This window comes from Epinephelus lanceolatus, chromosome 12, assembly GCF_041903045.1.
Source record: "Epinephelus lanceolatus isolate andai-2023 chromosome 12, ASM4190304v1, whole genome shotgun sequence".
Taxonomy (NCBI): domain Eukaryota; kingdom Metazoa; phylum Chordata; class Actinopteri; order Perciformes; family Serranidae; genus Epinephelus; species Epinephelus lanceolatus.
This window is the reverse complement of record NC_135745.1, coordinates 29225335-29244397: the sequence shown is the minus strand read 5'-3', so window position 1 is coordinate 29244397 and position 19063 is coordinate 29225335. Positions and strand designations below refer to the sequence as shown.

General features: G+C 42.0%; 1 protein-coding gene across 2 annotated transcripts in view; it reads right to left on the bottom strand.

Moving 5' to 3' along the window:
- Positions 1-19063, bottom strand: part of pik3r2 (phosphoinositide-3-kinase, regulatory subunit 2 (beta)) — a 38027-nt gene that overhangs the window by 6361 nt on the left and 12603 nt on the right. For both annotated transcript variants that reach the window (XM_033649680.2, XM_033649681.2), the window contains exons 3-5: positions 5209-5301; positions 945-1019; positions 205-357 (exon numbers count right to left, since the gene is read on the bottom strand). In XM_033649680.2, coding sequence (XP_033505571.2) covers positions 205-357; positions 945-1019; positions 5209-5301 — 321 coding nt within the window. The remainder of the gene's footprint in view (positions 1-204; positions 358-944; positions 1020-5208; positions 5302-19063) is intronic.

The following is a 19063-nucleotide window of genomic DNA, read 5'->3' as shown; positions in this document are numbered from 1 at the left end:
CAGCTCCAGTCCTCAGCTGCAATACCCTGACGTGTTTAGGAAAATGGTCGACAGTAGTGTGCAGCATCAGCTGAAACCTCTGCTAATGGTCCGTTAACAAGCCATTACCAAACAGAGGCACATAAAAGATGACACCTTTACTAATTTGAGAAATGAGTGTTTAGTCAATAGTATCATCAGCTTGAAGTGTGACAGGAGACCTACCTGCTGACTGCTGCAGGAGCTGCTGCTGCAGTGTGACAGCGGTCTGAAGGTGAGCATACACACAGTTGGGGACGAGGGGTGACGGGAGGTCTCTCAGGTAGTTCAGGACACACTCGGACAGGTACCCCACATCTTTCTGACACATCTCACTCTCTGGAGCCACAATGACACATACAAAGACATTTAGGGACAAAATTCTACCAAACTCGATCAGCTAAAAAGAAACTTGAATTTATATCTGCTCTGTTCTGCTGTGGGCTGAACTGTCTCTAAGTTCATCTGAGGCAGGTGAGCTGTACTGTACAGGGCCAACAGCAGAGGGCATCTTTCACTGAAGTAAAATATCCCGAGCCTCATTCTAATAACAGCTGAATATTCATTTCTTTATTTCTATTCAATTTTTCATTACTCCCTTCTCATCACATATTCATTACTTATTTTTCAATATGTATATGTATCTTTATAATTCCTATTATTTCTTTTTTTCGAATTTTCCTTATGTCGTTTGCTATGTTTTTACACTCATACCTAATCGAGCTCTGTATTTTCTTTTTCGGTCCTTGTGCATATATACTTTTTTTGTTTTATTATGTAGAGTCACGACGGTGTTCATTTTGCACCAATAATAATAATAATAATAAAAAACACACACTCAAAAGTGAACACACATACAGATAATTTCACAGACCCCAACAAAACAAAGATTAAAAAGTGTATATCTCTGACACAGCCTAACTCACCAGAGCTCAAGCTGTACACTGGGCTGTCTGAACCTGAGGAAACAGTTGACCTGTACAATATCTTGCAGTCCAGACCTGAGAGAGACAAAAAGAGCAGCTGAGTGAAGGCTCACACAACAAGTACATAGAACAGAACACAGTTAAGTGGAGCAGAGTAGAAAAGAGACTGGGAATATAAACAGTACTCAATAGTACAAATATTTATAAAATGAAATGCACATGTGAGCCCAACGCTGCAGCCAGAAGCTCACTCTAACGTAGGAGATGACGCTACGGCTGCCTGACTCGGATGGGATGATCTACTGCGATGTTAAAGACATGTAAGCCACAGTATGTGCGCAGACGTTTTATTATCGGCTGGACGGTGTTTGTTTATAAGCAATAACTTGTACGTGACAACACGCATGGCCAGATATTTCTTTTTGGGAACACTCAGCGCAAATTTTCCAGCTGCTTGTTGTTTTCATTCCAGTCTCACATCCAACAACACAGAGAAGGTGATCAATCAACTGGGGGGAGTTGGTCCCTCAAATGTTCTCGCACGAGCAATATTTACAAGAGCAGAGCCAACACGTTTGTTCTTTTCTTCTCGGAAAAAGTGTGATTCATTTAGCAACTCTGACACAGCACAGAAAATATAAACTCTCAACTGAAACCCGAGATCATGGAATTATTTTAAGCAGATAGCAGATTTCAACATCGAGTGCAAATATCCCAGAGGAAAACATGTTAACTCTGAATGACCACATTTCTCTTTTGGGTCCCAGGCTAACAAAAAAAAAAGCATTTAGGAACACTAGGTCTAGACAGCTTGCATCTAGGAGGCAAGTCCTTGAGACTCGCCAGTCTCTCAGGTAATTGTGAAAACCACACCATGCAGTCACAGCATGTGTGCATCCAACACTGGGAAGTAGTTCAGTATTAGTGCGACATCATATTATTTACACTCAGAGACAGACCTCCTGTCGCCCCGCTAGTAAATATCAATATTGAAATCTTTCCCAGTGACGAGCACGAGAAGAATTTAGGCGAACCTTTCTCAGATGGAGAGCCAGAAGAGTCACATTTAAAATCTATGCTACATAACTTGTCACTTTAACACTGCACCTCACATACATATTAGCAGTGGGAATCTCCAGGCACCTCACGATTCGATTTTGATTCAGAGGGTAACAATTCGATAATAAAACGATATCAGGTTTCTACCATTTTTTTTCCTGTTAAAGGTTTTTTCGGGAGTTTTTCCTTATCTGCTGTGAGGGTCTTAAGGACAGAGGGATGTTCTATGCTGTGAAGCCCTCTGAGGGAAATTGTGATTTGTGATATTGGGCTTTATAAATAAAAACTGAACTGAAATGAAAAGACTAAAGCTGTGCCCCAGTTCCAACAAAATGTGCAAATCTGCAAATGCAACCTCTACACATGTCTGCATATATTTCTAAAACTAGATTGTGCTCAGGTGACGCCTTATCATCTCAGCTGTGCATTTATTATGTACCTCTGAACTGGAAATGTAATTTTTCCTTATTACCTCGGGTGGATTTTATTTCAGACAAATTATACTTGGATGTGAGCAAAAGTATAATTAGTTACAAGACGTGTGGATATACGTTTCCATAGCCACACCTTGGTTTGAGAAAAGTGTTTGGTGGTGTTACAATCATACCGGTTCTCCCATGACACCACTGAGCGCTCCCTAGTGACTGGTTTCCGCATGAAGTTTGAGAAACTACATGTGCCAGCTCCCCAAGAGGATTACTGGTGTCCCTTAATGTGGATGTGATATAGAGTCACTGTATTTCTACAGCTGACTGTTTTGTGACTGTTGAACTTTACTACCATCTACTGGACTGTAAAGGGACAGGTCGAAATCTTTGAAGTGGGGTTGTATGAGGTACTTATCTGTATTAAGTGTATTACCTACGGTAAGTGTCGGTGTGCACACTCCCAGTTTGGAGAAGCAGGCTGGAGTCTGACGTGGAAGCTAAGCAATGTACTGCTGTGGATGGGTTCTACAGCAAAATGTATTTTAGCCACCTAAGAAAAAAATCTAAACAGGTTAAGTGTACACTTTGTTGAGAACATTTTTATGGCTTTACCTTTTTGTCAGACAGCCCATTCCCATAGTTCTGGCAACAATTAAATCGTAGGCAACTGGACTTTGATTTTGTCTAGAAGACGTTTCGCCTCTTATCCAAGCGGCTTCATCAGTTCTCAACGCATCAGTCTGACTAGTCCTCACTAGTCTGACAAACAGTGGAGTAAGACTCAGGTTTTTAACCTCTGTGGAGGTGTACACCCACCACCCTCATAAGACAATACTTCGTTAGTGGAGAAAAAATTCCCATAGTTCACCATCTATGCTCTCTTCAGAGCCACCAGACTCCTTTTCCATCAGATAGTTTGTGTTATTATTTGACTTTGTTGTTTAAACGGGTTAGATCAGATTCACCAAAGTCACACAGTAACACAAACAAACTAACTGATCGAGGTTGTGGTAGACCAGCAGCTCCTGAATGCAGCGATGTTAAATCACTGTTTCTTTCCATGGAATCTGACTTCCAGAGAGAGCGATATACCAGCTCCAGTTCCCAGTCAGAAATCGATATCTGACAGCCAGGTAAAGTGGCTGTCAGATATCGATTTAGCTTCTGTGTTGGACTAAATAAAGGCTGCTTCTCCAAACTGGAGCATGCCGACTGACATCTACTGTGGGTAATAAACTGACTGTGGATAGGTATCACATATAACTCCACTTCAAAAGATCTGAACGGTCCCTGTAAGATTTGAGGCATTTATTCTACCAAGGCAAAATGCCCTATCTCACAAATAATTTGGTTGATTTAATGGGTTCTTCGTTGGTCCTTGCTACACCTTTTCTCCAAGTACCATGAAAACTGGGACTGAAAACGTAACCTCCTTCATGGACCTAACAGGTATACTATAAAGATTAACTACATAAGGTTAAGTGTACTACATTGTACATTAAATGCGACTATCTCTGCATATGCCTAGGTATGCATAGGTGTAGAGCTGAAACAATGAGTCAATTAATCGATTGGTCAATTCACAGAAAATTAACTAACAACTATTTTGATAACTGATTCACTGTTTCAGTCATTTTCAACAAAAATTGCCCAAATTCCCACTTCCATTGTGATGATTTGCTGCTAGTTTTGGGCTGTTGCGGCCAAAATACATGGAGCACAGACACAGCACGACACGTCTGCAGCAACTTATCAATAGCAGAGCACGTCTATTACAATCAGCTGAAGCTGCAAGCTGCTACACTGACCACTGTTTTTTTCTCCACACACAATGCAGCCCTCCAACAAGTAGAAACTATATAAAACTGTGTAAAAATCTATTAAAATCTGTTTAAAAATGTTTAAAATGAATACCTAATTGTACCAGAGGACATGCGACGCAGCAGAACAACCTTGTCTTTACATTTCACATTAAAATAAATCAATCAAATCAATGCATCCTGTAGTTTAAATAATCCAGTTAATTAATTCAGTGCCACTTAATATAGCGTGTACGCTTCCAAACCCTCCATAAACAACTATCACTTGGCAAAATTCAATATGCACACAGTGAAGCTGGCAGAATCACACACTACAAAGACAGAGACTGTGTAGCAGGTATGATGTGTTGAATGATCCATGTCCCATGAATTTCACCCACTGGTCAGAGAAAACAAGCAGTTTGAAGACATTATAGCTCTGACAAATTTTTGACATTTAATCTACATTGAATTACTAACCCATTAACAGAGAACATAATCTGCAGATTAATCACTCATGAAAATAATTAGTAGTTGCAACCCCACAAATGTGTGCGTGTGTGTGAGTGAGTGAAACAAACAGACAGAGAAAAAATAAAAAAAGGAAGACAGAAAAAACTGTGAATGGAGTCCCACTGAGAGCTATTTGTTAATAACATAGTATGACTCAAACCCACTGTGCAGGACTCTCAGTGAGGCCAACGAGAACCGCTCTGACTTTAACCACATTAAACTTAAACATAGGAAATCTACATCGAGTCGCTAACCGACTCGAGGAGCTGCTGCGAGTGTGCACGAGCTTGTGTGTGCACTTCTACATCTGCCTGGCTGGATCCACATGTCTATAAGTCTACACTTGTGCAAACGCTGGCATGAGAGCAAGAGGCAGATGGCGGGAGGGAGGGAGACAGTCGCACGTAGACGGAAAGACAGGGAGGCGAGACAGACGAGTACGTTGGCCGGCTGACATGGATATACCTCTCTTCTCTATGGCTTGGATCAGGCTGACGAGGGCTGGGGGAGCCGTCTCTGGTGGTGTGAACTGCTCGCTCAGGTCCGGCACAGAAACAGCTGAAACAACAACACAAATCACTGTTACAATTCTGGCACAAAGCCTCTGAAAGGCCACAGGGGTGCTGCAGCACTGACAAGGGCACAGTTAACTAGGAGCAGTTGGAGATGCAGAGCGTGTGTAATGTGGTGAGAATATATAAAATCGGCGAGGAACACAATAAAATATGGAGAATTTGAGGGTCCGTTTCGCAAGAGGCACACCTGTTTTGCAAAAAAGGCAGAGCAGCAGTTCCACAAGTCTTCAAATAAAAAATAAAAGCTCCTAACGCTAACTAAAACACAGAGAAAACTTGAAGCTCGTGATGCATCGTGCTGTGATAGTTTGTAGTCTGGAAGTCTAGCTGATGAGATATATGATAAGAAAACCAGAACAATTTGGTAAATGTACAAAAGAATGAAGAGAGGCTTTATACAGAGGAGTGAAAATAAAAAAGGAAAAAAAAACAGGCTGCTGATGGCGAGCAAAAACTTTATCTACTTTACAACTCCCCATAGACCAAATCAAACATCTTTTCACTGCGAGAGAAAGAGAAAAGGAGAAAGCAAGAGGGAAAAAAAGAGAGATCCCATTTCCCTCCCTCCCTCGCTCCCCTCCCCTCTCTTTTTTTCCCCTTTTCTTCTCTCCCCTCTCGCTTTCTCTCCTCCCCTCCGCTCCGTCCTGCTCGGTGTTTCGCCTTAGCTCTTTGCGTGAGTGGAGCACAATAAAGGATTTAATCAAAACTCCTGAACAAGCAAAAGCCCTGTGGCAGTGTGCCAGGCCCGGCCCGGACAGGCAGGCAGGCAGCGCCTCCTATTCGGCCCCAGACCGGGGCTGTGAGCTGGGGGGTGAGGGGGGGAGGGGAAGGGAGGTACTGGGTGAGGGGTGGGGGTAACGCTGGGAGCAGGGAGGGCCTGGCCTGGCCGGGGCTTGGCAGTAGGCTTCTGTTCCTGGCACGGCTCGGCTAAACCGCTGCTGATTATTAATTTGGGGAGTTCAGACAAGAAACGCCGCGTCAGCACATTCCGTTCCCCTCTCTCTCTCTCTCTCTCTCTCTCTCTCTCTCTCTCTCTCTCTCTCGCGCTCTGGTTCTTGTTCTCAGTTTCTCTGGATGTCTCTCTGCCTCGCGCTCCCTCTCGCTGTCCTTTGCTCCCTTGCATTCTTGCTCTTGCTGGACTCTCTCTCTTCTCTGCTCCTTCTCTTTTCTTTTTCTCCCCTTTTGCGAAAGTTTTTATTCGATCTCTCTTTTCCTTTTTTTCCTCCCTTTTCTCTCTCTGTCTCTCTGTCTCCATGCCTGCCGGTTAAACATGGAAACTTTGCCTGGCAGTGTCTCCGGCTCTCTAGCGAGCACACAGACAGACCTCTGCCTCTTCTTTATCCCTGTTGGCCATTTTGGCTGCCAGGGCCCTTCCCCCCCTCTCCTCTCATCACAGAGTGTCTCTCTTCAGTGTGCAGTACAGTTTTTACATACATGTTAGCACCAAACTACAAACTTTAAATAATATCTTTTGTCACTGCCTTCCAAAACAACTCATATACGCATTGTGAGATTTATAGGTATAAAAGCTACTTAGTGACAGACTGTGCTCCGAGCTAAAACAAAGTAATGTAACAGTTTGTTCTCCTTTCAGTCCAGAAACAGCACTGCATTAAAACAACTCAAGCGGTTGTGTTCGCGGGGGTATGAGAATATGAAATACAATCCAGGGAGTCCAGTTTGAGTAATGGATCCATAAGTTTTAAGACTTTTCAGACACCACAACACTGAAAAATGATTTGTAACAGGATACGACTATGGAAAGTTATCACAGCGACAATCATTTTATCCTCCACCTAAATCCTCTCTCACACATAGTTCCCAGTAAATAACTGGGATAACCTTTCAGGCGCTGGTAATGATTTTCACTATTCACACCTGCAGGACATTCAGGAGCATTTTTATTTTGCGCCTTTTCGCTTATCCCCTGGCAATGGCAGAATAAATTGGGCAGGGGACAGTTCAACAGATGGCTAGAAACTCAGAGAAAATGAGGATGGATTCAGGCTGGATGTAGGTGTACGCAGCGCAAGACACCTCTTACTGTTTTCAAGAAAATGGGAGGTGAAGAGCTGTTTTTTTTCTGTGCCAGTGTCCTTGTGATGTATTTAGTATTCAGCAAGTTTGTATTGGTGTATATGCTGAACCATAAATGAGTTACAGATTCAAATACGTCATCAGTGGTGTCTCGTGATTGTTGGCTCGCTCCATGTGAAAGTTTCTTTCGTCAGATGGATGTAACCCTTTAGGTGCGTGTCCCTGTACCGTTACTGCTTTCATTTACAGCTATACCTGCATTTCCCTGAAAGGTTACTTAGTCTTGAGGTGGGAAATTGGCAGCACAGAGGTCCCTGAATATGGATCCCTGCTCCCATTCACACATGACCCCATGCAGGAAATGTTCCTGAACATTTCAGGGATAGTCTGCAAGTGTGAAAGGGGCTTAACATATATATCCATACCTATACAGAGTAATCTGCAACAAGTGTGAGCTTGCTCATCTGTGATTGGTGCGTTGACCTAATAATATCGTTGTGTTGCAAAAATATGAGCACAGTTAAACTTTTTTGCCGGGCAACCCTGTATTACTTACTAGCTAACTCTGTCTGCAGCCCTGTAGATGTCTCATTGAAGTGAACGCGATGGCTTAGTTTTTAAACAGTGCTAATGTAGGCCTGAGCACAGCCTTTGGCAGTTTTGTGGCTCAGTAACATCACACAAGATCTGTCTTTGCGCCTGAGAGACAAGATTTGAAGTCTCAACAAACCACTGAACTGATTTTTGCTTGTTTCTGCCTTTGCACGTTCGATACAATCAGTCCATGAAGAAAATGTTGGCATTGTCCGTTTCTACAAACCACAGATACGTTACAGTTGTACATTTTGTATGAATTGTATCAACATTTCAGAAATAACATCGTTCTGAAAACATGTAGAAGAGCTGACTTTGTCATCGGGTGACAAGGTGGAGAGGATAGGGGATGGCATGACACCTGGGCAAGACAGCTGCCAAGCTGTGAACCACTGTTCGAGACCAACAAATAACAAAAGTGGATATTTTTTAAGCATGTTATCGTTGGCATTTCCAGCTGTGAATTTGCCACCAAAGCGGTTGCTTTTAGCGAGACATTGATGGTACTTTCAGTCTTGAATGTGACACCAAATCTGGTTGTTTTTAGCAAGACATCGGTGGCAATTCCAGCTGTGAATGTGCCACCAAAACAGGCTGATTTTGGGGAGACACAGGTGGCAATTCCAGCTGTGAATGTGCCACCAAAACCGGTTGTTTTTAGCGAGACATCGGCTGCACTTCCAGCCGTGAATGTACCATCAAAACCAGTTAATTTTGGGGAGACATCGGCTGCACTTCCAGCCGTGAATGTACCATCAAAACCAGTTAATTTTGGGGAGACATCAGCAGCACTTCTAGCCATGAATGTGCCACCAGAAACGTGAAAACAAATTCTTTCCTAACCATAACCACGTGTTTTTTGTGCCTAAACATAACAACACAGTATCAAGTTTCAACATATCAGCTACATAATAAAGTACAAATGTTTCACATCCATGGTTTGCAGAAATGTACTATGCCAACATTTATTCTGGCAAGTGGTTTGTATAAAATGCCCTGACTTACAACAAAACTCACCAACATGTCATTCTTCATATTGCTTAATTCCACGCCTTCATTTAATTAAAACATTATTGCCAGAGTAAGTAAACGCTGTCTAAGTAAGGCTGGATTGTCATAATCACAGATGCAGCCAAATGCAAATGCTATTGCTTCAGAAAGCAGAATGTATTAATTATTCAGCACAAGCCAATCTTCATGGAGCTCTTCTGCGGCTGAGTTTAGGCAGGATGCAAGCAATAAAACATGGAAATCAAATAAAGCAGGGAAATAAGTACAAATATAGGCTATAAAACCACAAAATGAATGTTCTCCAACAGTTTGGGAGGGGAGCGGGAAGGAACGTTCACACTCCTACATGCAAACAAACATAGACACTTTATTTCACTGTCTCTAAACTCAAAAAGAAAAAAAATAACTTTGACTTTCGTGCAAAGGAGTCCTTTTTTTTTTTTTAGTTTTTCCTGCCAAAAGCAGTCCTGTCAGGGTTTTGGAAAGGTATGGAAAAAGAGTGAAAGGCAGAGAGAGGCAGAGATAAAGTAACAGCAACTTGTTAGTCAATTAGAACCACTTCCTTGGCAGACTGCACACTGGGAGACAGGCTTATGACTTGACATGCCCTGAGACGTAGCCAATGGGAGAAACAGATAGAGAGAAAGAAGGAGAGAGAGAAAAAAAAGCATGACGGAGTGTAGTTTGGCACTCTTGCACTTTAACAAGAAAGTCCCGGTGCATCTGAGGCCTTATAAGTCTAGTTTATGCATGCATTCATTGTCAGAGAATTTTTCCAGGCAAGTTCTCATGACTGTGTTTACAGTTTTTCTTCAGAGATGCTTTGATAAAGTCAGAGTAACATCATCCATGCTGTAAACTACAAAGTCATGTGTGACTATCTACACATGAAGCTGGAACTGTGATGGTCGGGTGAATGTTGCAGATCCTGTCTTTGTGCGTTCGCTCGCTCAATCTAGGGCGAGCAGCAGACAGGCAAAAAGTAGACTGGATGAAGCAAAGCTATGTGAGGCAAAATATTTGCTCTGTATCTTCTGCATCAGTGTGCTTATGTAACACGTAGCTGGCTCTGCTGCATTCTCCCTCTCAGAGGTCTGTGTCAGAAACTGAAGCTTCTCCAAATGCAGAGATACAGCATGAATTCATTCACAGGATTTCACTGCCTGAATTAAACCTCTGGAATTTCCTCACTTTAGTCCAACACCCCCAACACTTTGGATCTGTACAGATTTTTCGTGAATGTGTGGCACTGAAATTTGAGTATGCATCTTAACTACCACTATTGGCACAACAACTGATCATTTGCTATGTAGTAAGAACTTTGGATTTCGCTGTTTTTAATTCAAGAAAACACTGTTGAATTCACATTTTAGGTTAAAGATTAGGAATGTCAACAGTTAACCATTAATCGCATTACTGCCAAGAATATTTTTGACTGGTTACATGTCGGTCTAAAAGGTTAATTTTGATACCTCTTCAAGCTACTGCACTGCGCACCAACCTGATCTGGTGGGAGATAGCTCGCGGTGCCACTCATTTGGCAATTACAGCTAACAATGCTGTCCTGACCCAACATCATTTCTGTGGAAACATGGTGGCCACCCTCAAATCTCCCCCCAACCCGCAAACGCCCTTTAGCACTGTTAACTGTAACTGTTAGCTCACCATTAGCAGTGTCAGTACAGCTAGTGGTGCTAACATAGTTGTGCTAAAAGGGTTTTGTGGTTCAAAATGATGCCGCTTACTCACTGGGGCTACCTGATGGGAGCCTGATAAATGGCCACCATGTTTCAGCAGCAAATCAGTCCCGCCACCAGGAGCGTGTTGTCAACAGTAATCACCAAATGAGCGGCGCCACAAACTAGCTCCCACCCAACTTGGCTGGCTGTCAACAAAGCCAACAGAAAATACGATAAAAGGCAAGACATTTACATCACAAAACATTAACATTTCACCAACTCATCAAGGGCAATACATTCTCATTCTGACCTTGTCACATGTCAACATCTGGTCATGGACTTTCCACGTCCAGATATGATGTGAAAGGTACCCTGGGCGTGTTGGTTGTTGACTTTCTGGGATGACATGTCAGGTTCTGGCTGTTATATGCATACACACTTCTGTTTCACAAGTTGTATAATCTGTATAATCTTGCGGGACGCGAGCACCACTCTCCCAAGTGAAGGTTGGTGTTTGTTGGACCCATCCACCACCACTCCTGTCCACCCCACTTGGACGTTCGTTGCCTTACGTTCTTGTCCCACTGCATTTCCCCCCCAGCACCGCTGACTGCCATTTAACTGTAACGGCAACCTGCTGCGTATCATGCAGACATTAAAGGACAGCTAATTTTGTCAGTGTCTAATGCCGCAAGTCACTGCCCAAGTGCCGGATTTCGTCAACTTTGGAGTGAGACCGGGTTGAAAAGGGATTGCTCCTTGGAATGTGCCACTAAAGCTCACAGAATCCACAGAGCACCGGACCAAAAGGAAAGGCCTCTTGTATGTCACTTCATTTAGTGTTTTCTTTCTCTTAAAAATTAAGCAGTTACCAATTAATGGTTGTCGGGCTATCAAAAGCAAATTAACCGAAGTTGACATCCCTAGTTGAGAAGTGCAGTCAGCTTCATAAATCCATTTGTACTTCTGTAAAGTCTGACAAAATATTAATGCTAAAGGCCCATTACTAGTTTTTTTCAGTGATTTCAGCTGCACCTCAGAGTCTTTGTTTGTGAGTAAGTGAATCCTGCTTTAAGCTCAAGATTGTCAAACTTCTATCTGCAAAGGTCATGAATGAACTACGAATCCCAACAACTAATTTTCTTTTCTATTCCAGTGTAACTGAATACCTCAAAGAGGGCTTAAATCCTTTTTTTAATAACCTGTACAAACACAAGCACTGCCTATTTCAGTTTACCAAAATCACTGGATGCTGGGTCCTTAACAAACTCTCCCTGCTGTGTGTTAAATACTAACTTATGTTCATTTACACTGAAACTTTCTTCCATTTTTTTAATCTGCATTATTTCACCAGATGTCACTAACTTCCTAAAGTTTCACTGCCCTCCAAATGCACCACTCTGCGGCTAAATTGAAAGTATCAACAAATGAGTATAAAATCTGCCAAAACATTTTCAAACCATGTCGGTTACTCCAAGCATGTGTTTCTTATGTACAGTGGTGACAGGGCCAGTTGGTGGCTGGCTCTCGGCTGGTGTGTAACAGTGTGTATGCTGCTGGTCAGGTTTCACTGCTACACGTCCTCACTGCATCCCAACTATGCAGACAGGCAATGCATTATGACCGGCTCACCAGCCATTCCTCTGTCACAACATGCTTCAAAGCTACACGTGTACGAGTGAGCCTCTGCAGCCATGTCAAACACAGGTGATCTCTGCACGATGCTAGATCTGGTTTTACAGGCCTACAGGCACTGCTGAGAAAACATATTAATTGCATGAGATGAGCTATAAAACCTGTAATAACAGGCTGATTTAGACGTTTTATGCTTGCAGTCAAACAGAGCATTCACAGAAGGGCTGCTGCACGATTGACTGAATATTAATCACGATCACAATTTTGGCTTCCCACAATGAAATGAACATGATAGACTGCAATAATGACGTTTAAAATGCATGCTCTGCTTCTTAGCACTGAGCTGCATATCAAATCAAGCCCTTCCTTAACAGCCAGCCAGTCTCCATGTTTGGGAAGCATCCGCTACATGTGCACCCTGCAACAGCAGTCTGTAAGAAACTGGCAAAACGGGCAAAATGAAAACCATCTGTTCATCAACCACCTACCATCCGTTGTTTGGAAGTATTTCAAATGTAGGAGAAAACAACTGTGTCTACGCTGCAAAGCAACACAACTAACTTTAATCTACCTTAAAATAAAACACCACAACCTGCATTACGATGAATGCATGAAGGCCGAGAAGAATAACTTTGCTAATGTCACCTCACCAATCGCCTTTCTTGTCTAGCGTCAGGTCACACATCTATAACAGTGACGCTGCACAGTGTACCGTGACTTGTGTTAAGAAAATAAATACAGCGGTGGATTGGTTTCCATCCAGCTCTCTAAGTCTGACTGAAAGAAACAAACAATGCAGTTGAATTCAATTTGACCAAAGATACATATCCAATAAACAGTTTTCATTTGGCTGCATTCTGTCTGTGAAGGTATATTTATTTTTAGTCAGCCTGTATTTTGGGTACAATTTCATTTATATTTTGCTTCTTGCAGATGCACTGAATTCAGGTGAAAAAGAACCTCATTTTAAATCTTATTTCGATGCAAAGATTTGTTAATTAGCAGGAATGTAGCACAACATGGAAGTCAAAGCATTGCTCTGTTTATTTAAATATTAAAAGTGCATTAAAATATTTCAGGCATTGATCAAAATAATTGTGATTACTATTAATCATACTAGCCTAACATACAGTACAATAGTATGTCATAAAGTGCAATTAAAAAGGGAGCACTTAACAGCTTTTGTATTAAAATGGTGTAGGGCTGCCCCTTAATAGCCGACCAAATGTTAGTCGACCAGAAAGGTCATTAGTTGGCAAGATTTCATTTGAAAGGACAGACACAGGAAGTGTCCACACTCAGCAGTCAGACAGGAGTCAGGTTAATTTCCAGGGCTGGTACCTGCAGTTATTCCACAGACTAGTTAATAACATGTCGGGCAGGAAATCCAAAGTGTGGGATCATTTTGAGAAGGTGAAGGACGAACCTAAGGTGATATGTAAACTCATCTTCATTGGTCGACTAGAAACATGACGTATCACCCGAAGCATGGAAGTAGCTACATGCCCATTAGCATGGGCGGCTCGCTCAGTGTGTGATGTGCACTTGTAGATAAAATATATACCTATATTAATGAAGGTTCATTAGTACGGGTTTGTATTTCTCTGTAATGTAGCACAGTGTTAACAATGTTACTGATACTATTCTTTCTCACACCTTCAACTCAAACCATTGTGTTGCCCCGCTCAAAATATATCATTTATTCATTAAATTAATATCTTATACACGCGGGTGACTAGTCGACTAATGGTCCTAAATGACGACTGATAGTCAACTAGGAAAATTCTTAGTCAGGGGCAGCTCTAAAATGTTAATAAGAGATGTAAATTTACACAAAGGTGCAAGTAAATTTGATCATTGTATGCAGAAAATGGCCACCAGTAACAGCAGGATCATGTTTTAATAGAGAACTTTGTCATCAGAGAGAAAAAAGTTGTTGTTAAGTTACGTGTTGTAACCTCCAGGGTTGAAAAATGAAGTTGAATGCTCAAGTGCCAAAAACTGCAGTTCCTTGAATGACCACTTGAGGCTGGCTAAAGTCAATCCCCATACACACCCATATTAAATTGCCAATCACAACAGTAGAAATAAACATGTTTACAGCCAGGTACAAAAAACAGTTTGGTCTCGGTAGCTAGTTTCCCCTTTCATGACAACTGCACGGGGGTGAATGACGTTTGGCACAATCACTGTCTACAATTAAACTTCACTCCTGCCTGCACTGAGCAACTAAACAAAATGCACTTCACTCTGTTTCTGATTTGCTAAAGCCATTAATCTTTTATTAAGTCCAGTCCTCGCCTAAATGAGCTCTTATTTACTGCTCCGGCACTGAAGAAATGCTCCAGAGAATAAAATCTTCTATAGCTCTGCAAAGTGTAACATGTTAAATTTACAAAACTTCAGGAGAATAATACAACAGTCAGAGGAGAAACCAAATACAGCTGGTTTGCAGTAGGATAGGGTGGCCTTGGCTTACACTGTGGCCCTCGCCTCCCTCCCTCTCTAGCCTCTCCATATCTTTCCCCATTCACTTTCTCTACTGTCTCAGCCCCTCCGCCCCCCTCCACGGGTTCTTTGAAAGTGTTTTCCTGGTAAGGCGCAGGGAGCGGGGAGTGAGTTGAGGCCTCTCCTTTCTGAGAACTGGCCCCGCTAACATGGTTTATAGCTGCCCAGAGACAGTATCAGACATGTATGTGAATCAGGGAGGCTGCAGAAAGGAGGGAGGACGAGGGAGAAGGGGGAGAGAAGGAGGGAGGGCGAAGGGAGGAGTTTGCAAACATGCCAAGCCATGGTTCACTTCAGCAGGCAGTTAAAGTGAGGCCAGGGAGAGGAGAGAGATAAAGGAGGGAAAGAGAAAAAAAAAACTCTTTGGGTTTGCAGAATTATTTCTGCTGCAAGTTGAGAAACGTTTTGCCTCAGAATCTGTGACCAAAACTGATTTTTCTACTCACAAGTTGTCTTGAAAAGTGCACTTACATCTATCACTCCAAGCTGTACTGACACCAAAGCTGGCTGAGTGTTAGTTTACCAGCCAAAACCCATTCTGACAAACTATTTTTCAAAGTAAAAACAGTATTCTGCATCAGCAGGACAGGCACACTTCTATTGCAGTCCATCTTGGACAAATATTCACACTAACACAACGTCATCATCCGACCCAGAATCCTCTTCTTACTGTGTCATTTTAGGAAGAAGAAAAGCCATTTGCATCTTTTGGCCAACAAGAAATCTGCGCTTTGCATTTTTGCCTGCTGAAAAACATTGGCACATTTACATGCACTAAAGTAGACAGGTTGTTGTCAACATTCTGCAGTAACCTGATTTCCTGAATGCAAATGAGAAACCTTGTTTTCTTAATCTGTGCGAGGGGATTAAGGAAAACCCAGTTTACTGCTAAAGAAACCTACTTCTTGGAAATCTGTACATAAGTGGGTTTCCCATGAGAGTTTTGCATGCATGCGTTTGCCTGACAAAGACTTCAGACTGAGAAAGTATCGCCGTAGAAGCAATGTGTACTCAAAATAATTCAGTCCAAATGTCTGACTAAAACTGAAACTGAAATAAATAAGTGTAAAAAAGCAATTTTGCACACAGGAGAACAGAAAGAAACGGTGCCAGTCCTCACAGTGCACTTAGTCAAAATACTCTGATCACGAACAAACAACAATCATGAGTTAATCATTGATAAAAACATTTCAGCTTTCAAAAGCTGAAATTATGTTTCCAAGTATGATCAAGGTCTGAGCAGAAACCTGACAGCCAGGGAGCTGCATGTAAATACTACAGGGTTTTACAGTTACATTACTGCAGTGCATTTAAGGACTGATTTCCAAACTTAATTTTCCAGATAACTACAAAATGCTTTCTTTTGTGCACCTAAACTCAGGCTACATGCATGCATATACTCTTCTGTTTTAAAACACATAACTTTTGCTAAGATTACACCTATTATACATTATTACACTACTCCGATGTTTCCAAACGCCTAAAATGGAGACTTTGAAAACGCCTTTGACCTTGTTTGGTTTGAAACTCCAGGGCTAACTTTTAGTGTTGACAGGCAGCAACATTTGAAAACAATGATGCAGACACCCTATGTTCCCTTCCTGATTGGGTCTTATCAGTCACGTGTCCTTTCTTCTCTCCTAAATTCTGCATTTTCTAATGCTGCTACTGCCTACATGTGCAGGAGGTGAGCTATTTGCAACAATTCCCATGTCCAGTGACGTTATCATCCCTAGACGGAATAGATGGTTTGCTTCTTGTTTGCACCAGTATGCACACGTACGTGAGTGGTCATGTGACATACGTTTTCAGGAGTATTAGTAGGGACGTGGGAGTTGAAGTCTTTCTCAAGCACTCTTAGAACAGTTACATTATCATGCATCTACTAGTTGCATCAAAGCATCTCAACTCAATGCCATCTTAAGTTTGTTTTTGGCCATAAAAATACCTATGCTTTCAATCAATGTCTGAGCCCAACTTTAAAATCACATTTTGACGCCCCAATGCAAAGCTAGCATATCCTCGGCTAACTTAATTAAATGGCACAGCACCACTGCTAGAAACAAAAACAGATGATTGGTTAAAGCTTCACTGCATCATCGGAGTGTTGTAAAAAGTTGAGGCCATCAGTCAGGCATCAGTCTGTAGCTCCATGTCACCAGCTTCAATTGAAACTGACTAGCAGCCTGTTGTTGTGTTGCTCGTTGTGTGAACACGCCGTAAGTGCTGCAAAGTGCAGGACTGAGTTTTCCCTTGCACTTTGAACTTTCTTGTCAAAGCAAACCAGCTGCTACGAAAGTTTTGTGTTCTGAAACTGTAGTTTAGATAAATGAATTAATACCAAATTGCTTTTTCCTCTGAAAATTCAGCTGCATGTTAAAGGATGGACTTTGGGTTTAAACCTTCCTCACCACCAGGCCTTGGTGCTGTTCCTCGATACCAAACCTTACAATCCCTGCGAATAGTAAATGGGCCACACTAACAATAGCTCTATTCACACGACGTCCAGGGCCTCGGTTCCTTCGGGGAAATGAAGATGATATTTGTAAAATTTGGGCTTGACCATTTCTAATCTACAATGCACTTCTGGTGCTAAGCCAAGGTATCCTTCCTCCAGCCACTGCCCTGCCACTCACCCCCCTCTCAACCCCCTTCTTCAGCCCCTGTCTCTCCAGATCACAGACACAAACGCCTGCTGCCTAACTGGTTTGTTTCACCGTCTATCAAACCATGAGGATACTGTTGTCCTCCTCACCTGCCTCGACTGGAAATGTTACAGCCTGGGCTTATTCACTGATACACACTCAGTTTTTATTATATTATTGGCATGGAGAACTCTCATGTGATAAGAAAACTGGAGCCCTTTGTGCTGCAGCTATGATATTCTCCAGTTTTTTTGGGGGTATTTTTCAGGAATAAAAATACAGAGAAATGAATTCAAACTAATGAATTTGAATGAGGCCCAGTGTACTGTGTTGTACACGATGAATAGCCAATTGGCTCGACCAGAGGTAATTCAGAGTTCACAGCCTACGTGCTCAGAGTGGTACTTAGTCCATCTGTCATAAAAAAAAAAAAAAAAAAAAAAAAAAAAAAGCACACAGAGAATACGGCTTTCAACAGAGGAGGAATGTACGATTTTATATGCAGAATGATATAAAAACGTTTATTAATCTTTTGGCCCTTTGCACCTTTTCCCCTGGCATCCCGTACAGGGAAGCAATAAATTAACCAGCTGCAGCCAAAAGCAAGGGAGTGCTAATGAGGAGAAAATGATGGAAATCTTGGGAGTGTGGAGGAACTTTGGTAACAAATCAAAGTTTTTACTTGAAGTAGAGCTTGCTAAGGTCGACCGATCCAAGCCAAGTGTATGTTTGAGTTGGACGCTGCCGCAGCTGAAAGCAGGCTCTTACCATTATGAATAAATATCAGACGTGCCTATTTTGCAAAGTCACAGGAGTGAAGAGAGGTATGAAAGAACAGCACTTATCTCGGAGTAAAAAAATGTGACATTGTATTCCCTGGAATAACTCTCAATTTGCACAAAATACAAACACACATTAAAACATTTCTTTCTACGTAAACACATTTAACATTTGACTGCCAATATCTCTAACTTGTCCGCAGTTAAAAACAGCACTTGCAGCCCCTCCTGCCTGTGCGATCTTTCACCCATGGTTGAGTAGAGGGTCAATAACAAGTCACAGCAAAGGAGAGCCGAGCATTTTTGTGCAGATAAGCCCAGATGCAGTTTGGATGCCAGAGACACATGTTAATGTTGAATGTAAAGGGGGCCACACAGACGGACACAATCGATGCCAGACCTGTACAGGAGAGTCCCATAAGTAGACGGATTAGCCCTTTATTATTCAGCAGTGAGTTTGGCTAGCTGTGCTTCCAAAGAGGTAAGGCTTATGACGTGTTTTAAGTATAGATTAATGGGTCAACTCAAGGTCACTGCCAAATGTGAGAGCCCTATCAAAACTCCCGGGGTGGATGATCAGCGACACACCAACTGCACCAACTGACGGCCAATAAGCTGCTTTTAAATGTGTGTTGATGATCGGGCCCCTCAAAACTGTGTCACAAAATAAATACATTTTGATAAAAAAAAAAAAAAAATTAGGGAACATGAGTTACAAGTTACTTGAATCAAATTTGGCTTTTCAATTTGAATATTTGACTATTCGTTCCTTTTTGTTTACATATAAAGTTTGAGGGTTTGAATGGGGTGACAGCAACATTCACGTAATAGTTAGCCTTCCAAGCTAATGCGTGCTA